This window comes from Vicia villosa, linkage group LG3, assembly GCF_029867415.1.
Source record: "Vicia villosa cultivar HV-30 ecotype Madison, WI linkage group LG3, Vvil1.0, whole genome shotgun sequence".
Lineage (NCBI taxonomy): Eukaryota > Viridiplantae > Streptophyta > Magnoliopsida > Fabales > Fabaceae > Vicia > Vicia villosa.
In genome coordinates, this window is record NC_081182.1 from 119,886,653 (window position 1) to 119,907,491 (window position 20,839).

Genomic DNA, 20,839 nt, shown 5'->3' on the forward strand with positions numbered 1-20,839 from the left:
TATAAAATAATAATTATGAATGGTTGAGATGAGCTGATAGTGTAAAACTTTTTACATTTATCGTGCATAACCATTAATCCCTTAAATTAATTATATTTAAACAAAAATTTAATTATATTTTGATTTTTTTATTTTATTCGATTTTTTTATTTTATTTGATTTACGAAATTAATCATCTTATTTTAAATTCAAACAATTTTAATTTCTTCTTATAATTTTACACTTGAAATTATGGACGCGTCAATTTTAAATGACGTGTCACTTATAATAATTCACGTCATTTTTTTAGTACAAAAGAGTGAAAGAAAAACTAATCAAAATTGTTTAAATTTAAAATATAAAGATTAATTTTATAAACAAGTTGAAATAGAAAAATTAAATTATAATTAAACCAAAAAATGATTATGTCATATAGACGATTTGAGGTGGTTACTATTATGTCATATAGTACATTCCCCATACTTACTATTAGAAAAAAATATACTCGAATTCAAATCCATTTTCGTGTGGACACCGATGCTTGTATCCGTATCCTATAGGTACCTTAATACTCATATTTGTTTATATGAATTTCAAACAAAATTTGAAATTATGATGTTATTTGAGGTTTTTAATAACATTTTAAAAAAGACTTAAAAATGTAATTTTTGAGTTAAGAAATTAACAAATATATATATATATATATATATATATATATATATATATATATATATATATATATATATATATATATATATATATATATATATATATATATATATATATATATATATATATTCAAATGCGTACAAGTTTAATAGCGAAGTATTTAATAAAATTGATAATATAATTAAAAATAAAACTATATAAATATACATTACGTGACTATGAGGTAGAATGAGTATTAAGATACTCGTATCTGCTCTCATACATGCTAATTTTAGTGGTAATTGTTCATATTTACACTCATACCCATTTTGCGGATTTTTATCATATCTATTATGAATAATTTTTGCAGACAACTATCAGAGATGTGTCAAATTACTATCCCTAGTTACTATAAACCAACATCAATATTTATAGTATTTCAAACATTCATATATTCTATTAAATTCAATAAATTAAATTTATTTTAATAATAAAATCAACATATAAATATTGTTATTTTAGTAGATACAGATAAATGAATATTTACCCAATATAATAATATGCATTCTTTTTGACTAATAATATGCATTCTTTTTGACTAAAATCACACTATTCCTTTTTAATGTATTTTTTTTTTAAATTCTTTTTTATTTTCATTTATAAAATTTAAAATAGCACTAATTTTAATTTTGTCAGATTTTTTCCTAATAATTTATTGTAAATTAAAGAAAAAAGATTAAATAAAATAATAAATAATTAAAATATTATAAATATAAAAATGAAATAGTAAAAATGAAATATTTAAAAATAATAAAAATTATTATTTTTCTTCATAAATGTAAAAAGTCAAAAATAATAATTAAAAAAAATAAACTGTAGGAGTATATATATAAATATAAATATTTATGATAAAGAAATAAATAATAGTACTGTATAAGAATAGTGCGAAAACGTGAAAATCATTTGCCAGATGTCGAGTTTGCCCCATTATCTGTCTATGAACTCTGCATTCGGTGTTGGTGGTGCTACTGCTCTTTCTCATTCTTCCGTTGCTAACTCTCAATCTCCCGCCGGTAACCGGGATCGGAGCATGGCTTCTTCTGAACAACTCGTTCTCGAACTCAGTACCCCAGAGCTTCGTGAAAATGCTCTTCTCGAACTCTCTAAGGTATAATCATCAAAGCCTTTTTCCCTTTCATTTCATTTTCGTTGTTGATTTCTCGTTTCAATGTGAGATTAGGGTTTGTTGTTTGTTATGGATTGGAACTGTTTTGGCTTTCATTATATGTTAGTTAATTGTTGTGATATGATATTGTGACACTCTTTATCTGTATTCTATGTATTTTATGCTGGTAACTGCATACACAAATCTCTCGAGTCGGAGAAGAGCATAATGTTTTAATTTTTTATTTAGTTGTTCTTGTTATAAGTTTTGAATTATACTTATTTTTTTTTAGTTAATGATTATTGATTTAGTTTTTGCTATGAATTTATAATTAGATCAATTTGGGGGATGAGAATTGGTTGTGATGGCTTTGATTTGTGGATTATTGATTGTTCCTTTGTTGAAGTTAAGGTTGCGTGGGAGATGTAATCAATGTTTGTTCTGATTCACTCGTCTGACTCATATTAGATGCGGGGAGTGTGTCTGTGGTTTAGTTAAACCTAATCTATTATGATTCAGTTTTTGAACTAGGCTTTTTTGTTGTTTAGTTAAACCTACTTTATTCTGAATTCTGATTTGGCATTCTTGATATCTCGAAGGATATACTAGAGATGTCCAGCCGCGAGGCTGAGCGTGTGTTAAAAACTACAGATTTTCAAAATGTGTTATGTTTCTAGAAAGGTGTGTGTGTTAAAAACTACAGATTTTCAAAATGTGTTATGTTTCTAGAAAGGTGTGTGTGTTAAAAACTACAGATTTTCAAAGTGTGTTATTTTTCTTGAAAGGTGTGTGTTCAAAACTACAGATTTTCGAAATGTGTTATGTTTCTAGAAAGGTGTGTGTGTTAAAAACTACAGATTTTCAAAATGTGTTATGTTTCTAGAAAGGTATGTGTGTTAAAAACTACAGATTTTCAAAGTGTGTTATTTTTCTTGAAAGGTGTGTGTTCAAAACTACAGATTTTCAAAATGTGGTATGTTTCTAGAAAGGTGTGTGTTTTAAAAATACAAGGTGAGGCTTAGGTCGCCTTTGAAAAACTATGGGCAAGTTACTTATCACAATCAAAATCAGCCAGTTTACTTCACTAACTATGTCAAACATTGCCAATTGACATAGAACTTTAAACAAAGTTAGTGAGTACGCGTGGTTGATTTTAATTTTCTGTGGGATAACCTACCTGCAGATTTTCAAAGGCAACCTAGAATTTTTCAAAATACAAAAATTATCCAGTCTTAGGCACAGAAAGGGTGTGTAAAAAACTTTAGACGTGGTGTGTTCAAAGTTCAGCCTGCGCGTTGGAAGCGTGTTAAAATGCATGGGGTTCCATGCACATTTACCAATCTGCTATTTTTTGCATTCTTTATTGTCCATACTTTTGTGATCTTGAGCTGGATCTGGATTGCCAAAGTCGGAAAACCTATATCTTAAAGAAAAATAGATAGAAATAGAAAAAAAATAAAAGTTGTTGCAAAAACTGGTATTCAATACCTTTTTTCTTCTTCCATGTAAGACATGTGGATAACCAGCAACAAAACACGATAGTATAGTGACGTTACATTAATATGCTGTGTTGTGTTTTCATGGATGAGATAAAGCGAGCGGGTAAGGTAAGAAACCTAAACAGAAGATATCAACTGTCCACAAAAGTCACATGCCGAGCTTTTCTGGTCCCTGGCTATGAATGGTGCTTCTGGTGGGAGTGTTACCCCTAATCAGGGTACCATTGCCCAGGGTTCAACCGCTGTGGGGAATGGAACAATGCCCTCTGCTGCCGTACGACCCGTCCTTAAACTTCACAACCTAAACCACCTTGAAAGTTCACTTCTTGAGCTCTGCAAGGTTACTGTTTTTATTTATTTATTTTAGAATCCCAGATTAGAGTTCAGATGATATGGATTGAGAACAAATTTGAAACTCTTCTCGAACTCTCTACAGTATCATCATCACAAATAATTTTTCCTGAAAATCTCCGTTTCGTTGCTCATTTCTTGTTTCAATATGTGATTAGGGTTTTTTGTTTGTTATGGATTGGAACTGTTCTGGTTTTTGTATAGGTTAGTTAATTGTTTTGATACGATATTTTGACTCTCTTTATCTGTATCGTATCTTGTTAAAATGCATGGAGTTCCATGCACGTTTACTTTACGCCCTTTATTATCCACACTTTTGTGATATTATGCTGGATTTGGATTGCCAAAGTTGGAAGACCTACATCTCAAAGAAAATAGATGGAAATGGAAAAAAAATAAACAGTTGTTGCAAAAACTGGTATTCGATACTTTATTTTTCTTCTTCCATGTAAGACACATGGATAGCCAGCAAGAAAACATGACAGTATAGTGACGTCACATTAAATTGCCGTGTTGTGTTTTCAAGGATTAGATAACGCGAGTGGGTAAGGTAAGAAACCTAAACAGAAGATATCAACTGTCCACAAAAGTGACATGCCGAGCTTTTCTGGTCCCTGGCTGTGAATGGTGCTTCTAGTGGCAGTGTTACCCCTATTCAGGGTACCATTGCCCAGGGTTCAACCACTGCGGAGAATGGAACAATGCCCTCTACTGCCATACAACTCGTCCTTAAACTTCGCAACCCAAACCACCTTGAAAATTCACTTCTTGAGCTCTGCAAGGTTACTGTTTTTCTTTTTATTTTAGAATCCCATATTAGAGTTCAGATGATATGGGTTGAGAACAAAATTGAAACTCTTCATTTGCTTTTATCTGTTTTTGGTTTCAAAGAGTTAGCGGCAAGACTCTCACAAACACAATGTTGTGAAGAGGGTTTTTTCAGGTTCAAACCCACATTTAACTCATTAGATGTTCCCACGACCTCTTACTTACCATCTCAACTGCATTTACGGGATTGTTTTAAATTTTTTTGTTAATGTGCCGTTAGGTTGTTATTAATTAATTTATTGTTGCAGATATGGATTGAAACTTTGTTCTAGCCTTCAAATGTTTGTTATTGTGAAGATATGGCATTGATATCATGTTTACGTGTTTCTTGTTATGATGTTTGCTTCTGTGTTGGACCAATTTGACTTTTATGTTTTTCTGTTTTGTGTATTTTTTGAAGCTCTGTTTCCCCGGTTTGTTATAATTTTGTTTGAGTAAAGTATGATCAATTCTGCACGAGTTTTCCCTTTTGAGTGAGAATCTGTTTCAATGGCGTTGGTTTGTGCATTATTTCTTCCTTTTGTTGAATTTGGGGTTATCTCCAAGATGTAACATTGTTTGTTAATGAATTGATGCTCTTTCACAATTTAATTTTAAAATTCGTGATAAAAGACACTTATCGAATTATAACATAATGATTTGATGTTTTCTGTCTTTAATATTGCTACTGCACTCAAGGGTATCTCATTTTTGTTTTATGTATTGCAGAAGAGAGAGCAATTTCAAGATCTTGCTCCCTTGCTATGGAATTCATTTGGCACTATTGCAGCACTTTTGCAGGTATGCTATGTTACTTGCACTATATATTCCTTGTCTCTAGTGTTTGGCTTATTTTTCTATAACCTTTCGTATGAATCTGTAATCAATAGAAGCCCCTAGTCTCTAAGCAAAACCCTGCCCTGTTGCTTTGAGTTTTTGAGTAGCGGCCAAATTAGTTATAGCATTAGCATTTTGAAGGTTGGTTGCTCTTCTATTTACCATTGACTACATAAATATTTACTTCTTTGGTTTTTAATATATTTTGGCATACATATTTCTCTATTCTCTCCCCTTTTTCTTTGTTTTGGTCCGTTATATATTTTGCTAACCTGTTGTTATACTTGGTTTCAACCATTTTAAAACTCTAAATATGAAAATTGGCCATCATACCTGATCCCGTAATGCATCTTAAAATAAGTTTATATTAAAACGTTATAGTCTCCGTATTCTCTGCATACTGCACTCAGTTTCTCCACATTTATTTTAGTTTTATATTTTGGTACCTCTGCCTGCCCTGTATATGGCCATTCAGTTTCTCCTCCCCACTCTTTGTATTTTTCATTTTCTTTACATTAATATCCTTGAAAAAACTTATATCTCATTTCATTTTTGAAGCATTGGATTCTCTTAGTTTTGTTTTCCAAACTCAGATGTCTTCCACTTACTAGGATTTGATGTTGTTTTATTTCAGGAAATAGTGTCGATATACCCAGTGCTATCACCACCCAATCTCACTCCTGCACAATCAAATCGAGTGTGCAATGCCCTTGCTCTTCTTCAGGTTAGAAAAGTTTGTTTACCTCATTTGTTGTATTTGTTTGTGAATAGCTTGATTATATTATTACTCGTATCTTAAGTCACCGGACTATGAAATTTGGACTTTTATTTCATGCTTTTAGTAAATACATTTTAGTTGAATGTCAAGGAGGCATTGCACATAAAAAGCATACACACCAAAGTTGTTACTTGTTAGTAAAATTTCAAGAAGGCATAACACATGAAAAGCCTAACACTTGTTAGAATGGTGTATGTGTGTGTTATGGAATATTACACAATATATTGTGCACAGTAGCTTATTTGTATCCGACCACTCCACCTGTTTGCTTCTCAAGATAGGAGAAAAGAAAAGAAGACAGTAATGTGTGCAGTGTTATTTCAGTTACTTAAATCTTAAGTTCAAATAATCAATTGATTAGGAAACGTACCAGCCATAAATATTATACTTTTTGTGGCTTTTTTTTGTTTCGTTATCTTATCTTTATTTGAGACATATTATAAAGAAAATGATAACAATGACGCCACTAAGGTTTTTTTTCTTCTCTTATTTTCTTACAGTGCGTAGCATCTCACCCGGATACAAGGATGCTATTCCTCAACGGTAATATTACTTTCCTCATTCATCTAATGGACTTGGAATTTCTGAATTTTTTTATCATCTATATGCATCAAATGTTCTGATAATAGTTGGACCAACACGTCCATGAAAATTTTGTGGCATTTTTTATTGCTGAAATGCTTTGGGAAATGGTGTTGGCTTCTCTAGATTTGGTTGATTTTGTTGATGCCATTTCTGTATAAGTAATACCATAGTCAATAGCAGCTAATAGCGGCGCTATCCCGCTCTAGTGGAGCGGAGGCCAACCTCTATGGGAAGAGCCTTAGTGGTGCAGAACACTATAGCGACCGCTATAGGGTAAATAGCGGGATAGCGGAGCAGAGTGGTTCCCCGCCTGGAGCGGTTTCTGGCCCACTATCCTTTTCCCCTTTAAAAAATTGAAATTACCCATTAAATCTACAATGTTTTAAGGGTAATTTTGTGTTTTTGAATCAAATTTGAGTTGAGGCTCAACCTTAACCTTCCTTTGTAGACTTGTAGTCGATTATGCACTACAAGAGTCATGTGTGCTTTGATTTATGACTATTTTATGAGTTGAGTTGTTTGTTTAGTTTTACATTAAATATTTGTTTATAATTATTATTCGTAATTTATCCAAAAAATGAACAAATAGGGTTGTCATCCGCTATACGCTATCCCACTTTTGGGGTCAGTCGCTCCATGCCACTATCCGGGAATTACTCTGAGTAATATAACTCAAGTAAAAAGAGTGCATATGGATGAAGGATTTGATGGGATTCTCTGCTTAAGGTCATACATCTAACAAGTAGCTTCCATGAGTAAAAATGAGTGTGCTAATAAACTTTAAATGCAACTCACATGCCCTTGGCTATTGCCTTTCTAACCTTAGGACTTGCCATTTTGCTCGAACTGTCCCCTATTATTTAAAGGTTGCCACATTTGATTCTCTTTTTTCGGACATACTCATATCTTTTCTTTGTTGTTTTTGAAATTTTCTTACCTCCGATGTCTACAATTTTAAACCGGCAAAACCAGAAGCATTTGGAAATTGGATGGTACAATACTTTTCCGTTTTATATTGAATATAAGGAGAATGCTTTGACTCCACATGATCCATTGTTTTTATTAGTTAAAGATAGTTCATAAGTGTGTGTTGTATTCATATAATGAACTTTTTCACTTGCTTTTTCTTTTCTTCAGCTCATATTCCATTGTATCTGTACCCCTTCCTGAACACCACAAGTAAGTCAAGACCTTTTGAGTACTTGAGGCTGACTAGTCTTGGTGTCATTGGTGCATTAGTGAAGGTACTTCTTCCTTACTCATTCTGATGTTAGGTGCAAATAACTTCATGATGGACTACATTTCATACAACTTTTTACTTCAGTTTTTTTAACCAGTTCATAAAATCCTTGGCACAGATTTTTTCAATGGAATGAAAGTCCAACTTGTATGATGAGTTTAGAACTATGGCCAGAGAACAAATTATAAGTCTCCAACTATTTATATTCCACTGCAAAAACAAAGAAGCCGCTAAGTAGGGTTGGCTACATGGACCAAACTACACCTTAATGTTCTATAAAATATATGTTTTTATCCAACTCGTTAATTCCAAGATCTTTCTTAATAGTTTTCTTATAGTTTTTTTATGTCTTCCTCTACTTCTAGTTGTTTGACTCTCCTCCATTTGATCTACTCTCCTTACTACAAAATCTACAAGTCTTCTCTCTACATGTCCAAACCACCAAAGTCTCTTTTCCACCATTTTTCTACTATAGATGCTACCCCAACACTCTAATATTGTCATTTCTAATCTTATCTCGTCTAGTCTTACCGCACATCCAACACAACATTCTCATCTTTGCTATACTTAGTTTATTTTTGTGTTGGTTTTTTACAGCCCATCATTATGTTTCATACACCTTTGCGGTCTTTAAAAACACCCGAGGCCATTTTTTAATAATAATAATAATAATAATAATAATAATAATAATAATAATAATTATTATTATTATTATTATTAATTTTGGTCGTCAATGTATCATCTATGCTTGTGTTTTTCAATTGTAATAACTTAGTCTGAATTTTTTGTTTACCAGGTCGATGATACCGAGGTTATTAGTTTTCTGCTTTCTACTGAAATAATTCCACTATGCCTGCGCACTATGGAAATGGGGAGCGAGCTCTCCAAAACAGTTGAGTTTACTGATTCTTGATTGTCAGTTTTGATCTAATTCATGTAAACACAGTATTTTTCTGGCAAATCAGACTTGTTTACAATTTCCTTCCAAATGTTTTAGCCACAATTTTCCTGTCTATGTTTGATTCACATGTATGTTTGCATATGAGGTTGTGTTTTATTTTTTACTTTTTATAGAATTGCTGTATTGGATATACATATAATGAATCTGCTTATGCATTCATGGATTGGTCATTAGGATTTTTGGTAATTAGGATAAACTCTTGATCTTTTGTTGTATACATTTTAAGCCATCTGGTCTGGTTTCCCTTATTACTGTCATATAATATGATAAAATTGAGCATGATAGTCTAATGAAGGCTCTGCTGCAACAGGTTGCAACATTTATTGTTCAAAAGATTCTGTTAGATGACGTGGGCTTGGACTACATCTGTACTACTGCTGAGCGTTTCTTTGCAGTAGGTCGAGTTCTTGGAAATATGGTGGCAGCTCTTGCTGAGCAACCATCATCTCGTCTGTTGAAGCATATCATTCGATGCTATCTTCGCCTGTCAGATAACCCAAGGTTTGTTAGTAGGATTTCAACCTCATAGGCTCATACTAGTTCCATGCCCTTTCCTTTCCTTTCAAGTCTCAAATGCCATCTTCAATCAAACTCCTGGTCTTATTAAAACAGGGCTTGTGACGCACTAAGAAGCTGTCTTCCAGACATGTTAAGAGACGCTACTTTCAGCAGCTGCTTACGTGTAAGTCCTTGTTGCGATTAGTTCATTCCGTTACTCAAATCTGTAATGTTAGAGCTAGAGATTTTCTATTTATCATCATATGGAAAGATTTTTCAAGCTTCTAATTTGGTTACACTGCTTGGTCTTGGTTTTATGTATTCAGGAGGACCCCACAACTAGGAAGTGGCTGCAACAATTGCTGCACAATGTTGGAGGGAATCGGGTTCCCGCACTTCAAGGTGGAGGAGGTTTTGATCATCTAATGGTGAATTGAGTATAAGCTGTTATAGTTCTTTTATCGTAATATTGTTGGAGTTTGGTGAACTTATTGATGCACTGGAAGATTTGTGTTTGTAAAATAAGTTTATTACCCAAGTAGGTGATTCTTTTCACCTCCATGAACAAGTACACTCCACTTTTTGGGGGGAGTATGTACAGTTTCATATAAAATAATTCAAGTTTAAGATACATAATTGGGAAATGCCTTTTATGTTTAAGGATTATGCAAACACCATTTTCATTTTGCGATAATAAAACCATTCCGAGGGTTGTTTGTCATTGTTTATTTAGTTGGTCAATTTCAGTAGTAATTTTATATTCTCATGATAGAACTCTTCCGTAAGTTAGTTTTTGCCACATTTCCATGGTGTGCGGCAAATTGTGTGATTTGCTAATGGCGACAAAAGTCCCTAAGATGGACTGTGACATTTGTGAAGCACACGTGACTTGTTAAGGTTAAACCATCATTGTTAAAGAATTTTGCTGACGTGGTAAGTGTGATGAACAGTAGGGGTGGAAATAGGAAATAGGCTATGTCGATAACAGTGGCCTTACATGTAAGGGTGGAAATAGGCCAAGTCGATAACAGAGACCTACAGGCTAATCTATATAGGCTCAGGGCAGGATATATATTATTTTTAAATATAAAAGATCTAGGCTTCTTTATAAACCTATTTAGTTAAAAAGATGAAAACCCCAGATAAACATTGTTTTCATAAGTTTTCTTAAACAAATAGTCTCCTAGAACTTATGCTAATAGGTAAGTTAAAATAAGTTAGTTTATTTAAACATTATTTTAATTGTTTATCTACTTATGTCTAAAATAAATAGACAGACTTTTATGTAGGCTAATAGGCAAACCAGACTTTCGAAAAGATCAGACTCAGGCCTAAAAAATAAGCCTACGGCAGGCTACAAGCTTAGGCTTCAGTTTTTTTAACAGGCTTAGGCTTGACAAAGCCTAACTCGGCCCAGCCTATTTCCATCCCTACTTACAGAATACAGACTAGCCTATACAGACTCAGGTCAAATCACACATATTTTTTTTTTTAAAATAAAAAAGACCTAAGTTTTTTCATAAGCCTATATAGTTAAAAAGACTAGGCCCCGGATCTTAAAAAAGTCTTTTAAGTCCATTAGACCGGCATATTTAAATAAATATGAATAATTTTTTATTATCATTATGTTATGTTTTATACTTTGAATTAAGATACATAAATAAAATATGATTATCTTGAAGACCTTGTGAAAATAAGATGAAAACACGTGATGAATATTATTTTAATAAGTTCTCTTAAACAAATAGTCTCAAGAACATATGCTAATAGGTAAGTTAAAATAAGTCAACACAAATAAATTTTTAGTCTCTTGCTTTTTTAGTTAGTTAGTCTATTTAAATATCATTTTAATTGCTTGTTTATATATGTCTAAAACAAATGAGCTTTTATGTAGGCTAACCGGCTAAGAAGACCTTCGAAAAGGCCTAAAAATAAGGCTACAATAGATTATAGGTCAGACTTAAATTTCAGTTTTTTTGACAGACTCAGGTTTGACAAAGCCTAACTCGGCTCAGTCTATTTTCACTATAATGGTAGAAATAAACTAAATTTTAAAGTTTCAAACTAAGCATAACAGTTGGGGTTGCTCTTAGCACCCTTATGGATGCTTCTCCACCCCTGTTAAAATTCACAATTGTCTCAAGTCAATGGAGATGTATCTCTAGAGGCATATCTATACACATGTTATAACATTTCGTAAGTGAAACATTTCTATTTTTTTTCAAAAAATGTGTCTGGATGTATTTACTGAATTCGGAAATGTAGTGTTAATACACATCCTTGATTTTCTTTATTCTATTAAATATATTCCATACTATATGCTCCTGTATGTTACCATCAAACCATCATCCTTTGAAAAAACAAATAGAATCATAAAATTTTCATCGGACACAAAAAAAATCATATATTTTAATAATCCAAAACTATTTCTCTAGTAGCCAAATCAATTTCCAGAAAAAAAAAACACATAAATTAAGAGCATGTATTTCAATGAATACATAATTTAGATCGGATAGAAATTTTGAAAAAGATGCCAACTCAGAGTAATTGAATGGTATGATAAAATTGAATTTGATTCTTAAAATTGAGAAGAATGAATGAAATCCATTATGTTTTAACATTTTATGGAGATATGTTTCTCGGTTATTTTAAAGATGTTTCTTCGGACAGTTTTTTTTTTTTGGACAAAATAGAAATGTTTCACTTGCAACTTCTTTGTTGGTGTGATTTTAAGTACGTTTGGAGAGGTATCTCAGGATAGAAAAAGAAGAAGAAGACATTTTTGAACTTTTTAGGGTATAGGTCGCACCTATAAGGACTGAAAGAGTAATAGTTTGATTCAATAAGCTTGGATTGCCATTCCTTAGGTTTTTTTAATCTTGATAGGGTCTTGGTATAGTCTCCCTCTCTATTTTGTGCTCCGTTTTTCTTTCTATATATTATCTTATCCATTTTATTTTTTTTGTAAAACTTAGACTACAACTTTTTTGGATCAATATATCTCCTTAATATTAAATTAGTCTTGAAACTCTATTTCTTCAACATCTTTTCAGCAACTTTTCTTGCCTAGAAATATTATCTCTGAAAATTCCCATGGCAGTTACTTATCTGTTCCTTAATACAAGATTAATACTATCGGTGGAAATTCATCAAGATACTTAACCGTTCCTCAATACTACATGTGGATTTTTTGGTATTAGCTTTGACTTTGAAGGAGTTATGGGTATAAATGTGATCTTCATTACTTGGTTAAAGGTGATACAAAGTGTATATATACAAAGTATAAGGTGCATGGTAGTTATGATAGGATACATGCGTGCTATCATAACTAACTTAAACAAACTGTAACTACTTGCTAACTAACTAAACTAACTAGAGAGACAAGTTAGTTATCATTATTTTTTCATGGTTTAATATTCCAAACAAGTTGGAGGATAGATATTGATCATCCCCAACTTGGATAGTAGATCATGAAAAGGGTGAGGCAAGAGTATTTTATTGAAAAAGTCAGCCAGCTGATCTTTGGAAGTAACAGGTAAAAGTTTGAACACTCAAGCTTAGAGTTTTTCACGAACGATGTGACAATTAATCTCTAAATGCTTGGTGCGTTCGTGAAAGACAGGGTTAGCAGCAATTTGTATGGCACTCAAGTTGTCACAATACAAAACCAGTGGCTTAGAGGTGTGGAGATGGAGATCACGAAGAAGATAAATCAGCCATTGCATTTCATAAGTGACTGCTTCTAGGGCATGGTATTCAGCCTCAGACGAGGAGAGAGACACTGTAAGTTGCTTCTTTGTACACCATGAGACAAGAGACTTGCCAATGATGAAACACTGTCCTGATATGGAACACCGCGTATCTGCACAATCGGCCCAGTCTGCATCTGGAAAACCAATTAACTGAGTATGAGATTGTCTTGGAAAGAATAAACCACGAGCGGGACATCCTTTGAGATATTGAATGACTCGTGTAGCTGCCTTGTGATGAGTGATGATGGGATTGGTGAGGTATTGACTCAGTTGTTGTGTAATAAAGGTAATGTCGGGTCTTGTAGCTGTGAGATAAAGCAGCCTGCCAACCAAGCACCTATTTGCATATATATAATGATAAGATGGGCCATTATCATGGTGTAGCTTGATGGTTGGATCAACAAGTGTGGACACAGGCTTAGAGACAAGATATCTTGTGTCAAATATAAGATCAAGACAATATTTGCGTTGGAAAACTGTGATTCCTTGAGAAGAGTGAGCCCTTCGAGACCAAGGAAGTATTTAAGCTGTCCAAGATTTTTGATTTGAAATGTGTGCTGCAGTACTGATTTGATATGATCAATTTCAGTCAAGGAATTCCTAGCAACAATGATATCATCAACGTACACTAAGAGAAGTCTAAAGGTGTGATATGGTATTGAGTTTCAATCATGATGATGAACTCTTTGACACAAGGGGCAACATCAGCTTTGGTTTTGAGACAAATAATCCATATGAATCTGATGTGGTCATCTAGAATGGTGAGAAAGTATCTGTGACCATGAACAGATTGAATGGACATAGTCCCCAAAATATCAAAATGCAGTAATTCATATTTTGATAAAGCATGAGATGTGCTAATTTGAAAGGGCGATTTCTTTTGCTTGGCAAAATGGCATATATCACAAATGTTAGATTTATTATGGGAAATATTTAGGTACAATTGTGTCATCTTAGACAATCTATCACTAGACAAGTGACCTAGTCTAAAGTGCCATAGGGAAGAAGGAAGGATGGTGGCATTACAAGAGAGAACATCTAATGTGTTAACAGTGTTCTGGTTGCAAGGTAAATGGTTGGTTTGTTGGTTGATATCTTGGTGTACTTGCAATTGATAGAGTCCATTCACTGAATCAGCTAAACCAACCATCTGAGATGTTTTCGTATCCTGTATATGGCAAGAAAAGGCAGTAAGTGTAATTTTACAATTTAGATATTGACACAATTTTGATACAGAGATAAGGTTTAATCGAAATTCAGGTGAGTAAAGTACATTTGTGATATATAATTGAGGTGAGAATTGAACATTGCTAGCATGATTAAATAATACAGAGTTTCCATTTGGTAAATGTACTTTGGTAGGTTTAATTCGATAAAAAATAGTAAAGTAAGATTTAGAGGAACATATTTGATCATTTGCTCTAGAATCAAGAAGCCAAACAACCTTACTATGACTCACATAATAAGTAATGATACTTGGGATACCTGACTGGTGAATCTCATTGATGAATGATCAGTATGAGCAGATATAGAAGTATGGATTTGGTTGGTGCTTGAGCCATTTTCAGGATCTGCTGAAGGAATCAAGTTTGCTTGTTGGAGTAAGGTCATGAGCTGATCATACCTCTCTTGAGTGATACCAAGATCAATAACTTCTTGTTGATTAACCTCAGAAGCACTGGATTAGGACTCAATGTTGTTGCTGCTGGAAGAATGAGATTTGTTTATATTTGGATCTCCATGCTTTTGATAGCAGAATTCCACAGTGTGGCCATACTTGTGGCAATGTGTGCAATACCTTGAATTACCTCTACCATGATTGGTACCTCTACCTCGACCAAAGGCTTTCTTTGAATCATAGGCATTGGCAAGTATAGGATCCTCCACAAAAAGTGTAGAATTGCAATTGCTTTCTTCTTGTGCCACTAAAGAGTATACTTTATTGATATATGGTAAACATTCCATGAGCAAAACCTGAGTTTTAACCACCAAAAATTGATCGTTTAATCCAGTGAGAAACTGAATGACTTGGTCTTCAAGGATGTATTGTCTTGCAGACCTCATGGCTTTACATCTACACGGATGAGGGAAATTACATGAAGGAATAGGACGATAGGCATTTATTTCATCCCAAAGAGCTTTCATTTCAATGAAATACTCAATCACGGTTTTGGAACCTTGTTTCATGTTATTCAACTGAAAACGAAAATGAGCTATGCGAACATAATCAATCTTGGAAAATATTTCTTTGAGACCATTCCACACGTCAATAGAATTTTCATGGAAAACAATAGTTTGAGCAATAGAATCAGAAACATCATTGATTAACCAAGAATGTACCAGATGGTTGCTTCGTTCCCAAGCTGCACGATTCAAATCATCAAACTCTGGAATCTCCATGGATCCATCAATGATGGAAAGCTTATTCTTGGCTCCAAGTGCTCGGTGCATTGATTGGCTCAAAATAGCATAATTGTTACCATCGAGTTTTGATGCAATGGTTACAGAGTTAGGGCCATCGCTCGGGTGAACGTAAAGAGGAGAATGAGTTTTCACCGGTGGTTGAACTTTAGGCGGCATGGTGAAAGAAGGATCGGAGCGGAGAAAAAAACAATGGAAGGTGGTGTTAGGATTGAGTAGGTACAAAGCTTCAGTAAGAAACTTTGGAAAATAAAGAAGAAAGCACAAAGTTTCAGAGAGAAACTTTGGAAATCAATGAAAATGCAACAAAATGAAAGGATCTTGAGTAGGAAAAAAAAAGAAAGCGCTCAAGATGCTTGAGGAAGAAGGTGAATGATGATCAGAGATTCTCTCCAAGAGAGAGCTCAAAATACCATGTTATGAGTATAAATGTGATCTTCATTACTTGGTTAAAGGTGATACAAAGTGTATATATACAAAGCATAAGGTGCATGGTAGTTATGATAGGATACATGCGTGCTATCATAACTAACCTAAATAAACTGTAACTACTTGCTAACTGACTAAACTAACTTGAGAGACAAGTGAGTTATCATTATTTTGTTCATGGCGCAATAGAAGGTCACATTTTAACAAAGCATAGACAAACTGCATAATCTCACAAATGTACTCCCAAATATATTTGTTGGATCAATACCTCATAAAATTAAATACGAGATTGCTCATTATACCCTATTATTTTCTCACAAATCTTATAAACATTTAAAAATTCCCTTTCTATTTTCGGCCACATCTTAAATATTCAACTGATTATTCTTCTTGGGAATAGTGTGTCGGGATTTCTCTAATCCGGAGTTGCATTCATTCATGTTGGGAAATAAATTTATGACTGAATAGAAGTTCATGTTACATGATTATATGCCTAATGTATCAATGCTTAAGCTGCAAAATTAGATTTTGGAATAATTATCGAGAGGTTGAATTTTTGTTTTTATCAGAGATTGACATTTCTTACGATAAGATGTGAAAGAAATGGCGAGTATAAATAATCTCTCTGAAAGTTGAAATGTGATGACACCAAAACTAGGAAATTTAAACACACTTTTAAGTTGCGTGGGCACTACACAACTAGGGATGACAACTGTATCCACACTTAATTATTCCAATACCTACAACAGGTAGAGTAAAAACCCGCAAAATAGATACGACGCTGACACGAGTAATTATTCATTAAAATAAGCGGGTATGGATGCGGGTACGAGTACCTTAATACTCACCACGATCCATACCCGCACAATATGTATTTATATATTTTAAGTTATATCAACATATAAAAAATGAGATATGAAAAACATAGAAAAAAGAGGAACGAAATAACAACACAAGACAGGAACAAATATTGCCTATGAATGGGTTGGATGTTGGATTTATAAGAGAGAAGACTTATTTACCTATTACCTTAAGGTTTTGGGTTGATATGTGGCGTCTCCCTCTCTTGTGGTCCTAGAGTATTGCTTTCATTGGTGCTCCCAATTCTCCTGGACTCCCCAACTATGGTATCAGAGCCGTGGTTTACCTTGGTTGGGGAGCAGGAACTGGATCAGTGTTGGATCTTGTTATAAGATGTGGGGGAGTCAAACTTGTGGGGGAGAATGTTGAGTGTAAGTGTGAATAGTTAAAGTACCACTTCGTCTAAGAACGAGTTGAATGTTGGATTTATAAGAGAGATGACTCATTTACCCATTACCTTAAGGTTTTAGGTTGAGATGTGGTGTCTCCCTCTCTTGTGGTCCTGGAGCATTGATACCATTGGTGATCTTCCACCTTCCCTGGACTCCCCAACTGTTAGAACAAGATTTGTTCTGATCAATATTCTATGTTTTGATGATAACATTATATATGAATTTTGTATAAGACAATGTGGTACTCTAATCCTTTGCATTTTCCATTTCAGTAAATACATAAAGAGTATGCACAATTCAGCGCTCAGAAGCACTGACTCAGAAGGTTCTGGATGGCTACATCAGAACATGCTCTGGAAAGACATCAGAAGATGGTCAAGCAGAATCAGAACATGAACTATGAAGCATCAGAAGAACATGAAGTCAGAAGCAGAAGCACTGAAGTTCTGAACGGTATCACGCTCAAGCTCTTCAAAGTCAGAAGACAAGAAGATGCTCTGCACCAAGCTGATTGACTTTGATATTCAAACGTTGTTATCTACAAATCTGAGTTCAGAAGCAAGTACAAGATGACAGGCTATTAAGTCTAATCTGTGACTGACAAAAGGAACGTTAGAAGCTACAAAAGGCAAAGTCAGTAAAAGCAGCAAAAGCATGGCTCGAGGTAGTTGACAAAAGTGTGAAACATTAAATGCAGCATTATACTATTCACGCAAAGCATTAAATGCAACCCAACGGTCATCTTCTCTCAACGCCTATATATAGAAGTTCTGATCAGAAGCAGCATAGAGAACATTTGCGCAATATACCAAAACGCTGTCAAAATCAAAGCTCACGAACTTCATCTTCAACCTCACAAACTCTTGTAATATTTAGTGAGTGTTAAGCTTAGAACTTAAGAGAAATATCACAGTTGTGATTATAGCTTTATAAGAAGCAAATCTATACTCTTGTAAACATAATTTTACATTGTTTGTAAAAGGTTCCTAAAGTGATCAAGTTGTGATCAGTAGACTCTAGAAGACTTAGAAGTTTTCTAAGTGGTGAATTCCTAGAGTGATCAAGTTGTGATCTGTATACTCTAGAAGACTTAGAAGTTTCTAAGTGGATAACCATTGTAATCAGTTGGATTAGTGGATTAAATCCCCAGTTGAGGTAAATCACTCTAAGGGGGTGGACTAGAGTAGTTTCGTTAACAACAAACCAGGATAAAAATAATTGTGTTCATTGTTTTTATCATATAAGTTTTTAAAGTCACACTTATTCAAACCCCCCCTTTCTAAGTGTTTTTCTATCCTTCAATTGGCATCAAAGCGTCGATTCTAGGTGAAAGCACTTAACCGTGTTAGACAAATGATTCAGGGAGAAAAACACAAAGTTAATATGGGTGATACAACAGCTACATCTACTCCTACGCCTGAACAAAACAACAATGGTAATGGAAGCAGTAGTTTCAATGGCTACAATAGACCACCAGTCTTTGATGGTGAAAATTTTGAGTATTGGAAAGATATACTTGAAAGTTACTTTCTTTGTCAAGATGGCGACTTATGGGATCTAGTCTTGAATGGTTACAGACATCCTGTAAATGCTCGTAGAGTAAAGATGTCAAGACAAGAAATGAGTAATGATCAAAAGAAACAATTCAAAAATCATCACAAGTCAAGGACTATTCTGCTGAATGCTATTTCTCATGCTGAATATGAGAAAATAACAAACAGAGAAACTGCCTATGACATCTTTGAATCCTTGAAGATGACTCATGAAGGTAATGCCCAAGTCAAGGAGACAAAAGCTCTTGCTTTAATCCAGAAGTATGAAGCTTTCAAGATGGAGGAAGATGAAAACATTGAAGAAATGTTCTCAAGATTCCAGACTCTGACTGCTGGATTAAGAGTGCTTGACAAGGGATATACAAAGGCTGATCATGTCAAGAAGATCATCAGAAGCTTCCCCAGAAGATGGGGCCCAATGGTGGCTGCATTCAAGATTGCTAAGAATCTGAATGAAGTTTCTCTTGAAGAGTTGATCAGTGCCTTAAGAAGTCATGATATAGAGCTGGATGCAAATGAACCTCAGAAGAAAGGTAAGTTAATTGCATTAAAATCTAACAATAAAAAATGCACTAACGCTTTTCAGGCTGAAGAAGAAGATTCTGAAGAGTCAGAATCAGAAGAAGAAGAAGAAGAACTTTCCATGATCTCCAAAAGAGTAAATCAACTCTGGAAGAGTAAGCAAAGAAAGTTCAAGAACTTCAGAAGTTCCACAAGGCCTTAAAAAGGAGAATATCCTGGACACAGAAGATCTGACAAAAAGAAGGTGACGTGCTATGAGTGCAAGGAACAAGGACATTACAAGAATGAGTGTTCAAAGCTTCAGAGGGAAAAGCCCAAGAAGAAGTTTGAAAAAAGAAACGCTTAATGGCTACTTGGGATGACTCAGATTCTTCTGACCAAGAATCAGACTCTGTAGATGAGCAGGCAAACATAGCACTGATGGCCACCGTTGATGATGAATCAGAATCTACATCAGACTCAGATTCTGAAGAGGTATTTTCTGAACTTTCTAGAGAAGAGTTAGTTTCTAGTCTAACTGAAATTCAGGAAATCAAGGCTCAACTTAGTATCAAATACAAAAAGCTGAAGAAGCTCTTCGAATCTGATGTTAGAACAAGAATTGTTCTGATCAATAATCTTAGTTTTGATGATAACAATGTATATGAATTTTGCTCAAGATAATGTGGTACTCTAATCCTTGCAATTTCCTTTTCAGGAAATATATAAAGAGTATGCACAAATCAGCGCTAAGAAGCTTTGACTCAGAAGGTTCAGTATGCAACTTCAGCACATGGTCTGGAAAGACATCAGAAGATGGTCAAGCAGAATCAGAACATGGTCTATTAGAAGCATCAGAAGAACTTGAGTTCAGAAGCAGAAGCACTGAAGTCATGGAATCACGCTCAGAAGCATATCAAGATCAGAAGATCAGAAGATGCTCTGCACCAAGCTGTTTGTACTCTGATGATTTTCAACGTTGTATTTACAAAGAACAAATCAGAATCAAGTACTAGATGGCAGGCTACGCTGACTGACAAAAGGAACGTTAGAAGCTACTAAAGGCAATGTCAGTAGTCACAGCAAAAGCAAGGCTCGAGGTAGTTGACAAAACAGTGAAACATTAAATGCAATGCTGTACGGAATACGCAAAGCATTAAATGCTCCCAACGGTCATCTTCTCAAACGCCTATATAAATGAAGTTCTGATGAGAAGCAAGGTTACAAAAAATTCTTAACATTTTCTGTGAATATTAACTTGCTGAAACGCTGTTCAAATCAAAGCTCAGAAACTTCATCTTCAACCTCACTACATTACTGTTGTAATACTTTAGTGAGTATAAGCTTAAATCTGTAAAAGAAATATCACAGTTTGTGATTATCGCTTTTAAGAAGCAATTGTAATACTCTTAGAATTTGTTTATATTAATTTGTAAAGGACTAGAGTGATCGGGTTGTGATCAGTATACTCTAGAGAAGTCTTAGAAGGTCTCTAAGCAGTTGTTCATAGAGTGATCAAGTTGTGATCATAAGACTCTAGAAGACTTAGAAGTTGTCTAAGTGGAAAACCATTGTAATCTGT

General features: G+C 34.1%; 1 protein-coding gene across 1 annotated transcript; it reads left to right on the forward strand.

The window, feature by feature from the left end:
• Positions 1-1,566: 1,566 nt before the first annotated feature.
• On the forward strand, positions 1,567-9,984 carry LOC131662399 (uncharacterized). Its single transcript, XM_058932170.1, has 9 exons — positions 1,567-1,795; positions 5,179-5,250; positions 5,921-6,010; positions 6,565-6,607; positions 7,787-7,893; positions 8,686-8,781; positions 9,161-9,351; positions 9,463-9,532; positions 9,675-9,984. The coding sequence occupies exons 1-9, from the start codon at positions 1,598-1,600 to the stop codon at positions 9,783-9,785; spliced, it is 978 nt and encodes a 325-aa protein (XP_058788153.1). The 5' UTR covers positions 1,567-1,597; the 3' UTR covers positions 9,786-9,984.
• Positions 9,985-20,839: the final 10,855 nt, after the last annotated feature.

What these genes read in the sequence shown, in the direction of transcription:
- LOC131662399 (XM_058932170.1), top strand. Translation starts at nt 1,598, where the DNA reads ATGTCGAGTTTGCCCCATTATCTGTCTATGAACTCTGCATTCGGTGTT. An exon ending in TCATTGGTGCATTAGTGAAG is followed by an intron (nt 7,894 to 8,685) that starts GTACTTCTTCCT and finishes TTTGTTTACCAG; the next exon opens with GTCGATGATACCGAGGTTAT. An exon ending in CTTTCAGCAGCTGCTTACGT is followed by an intron (nt 9,533 to 9,674) that starts GTAAGTCCTTGT and finishes TTATGTATTCAG; the next exon opens with GAGGACCCCACAACTAGGAA.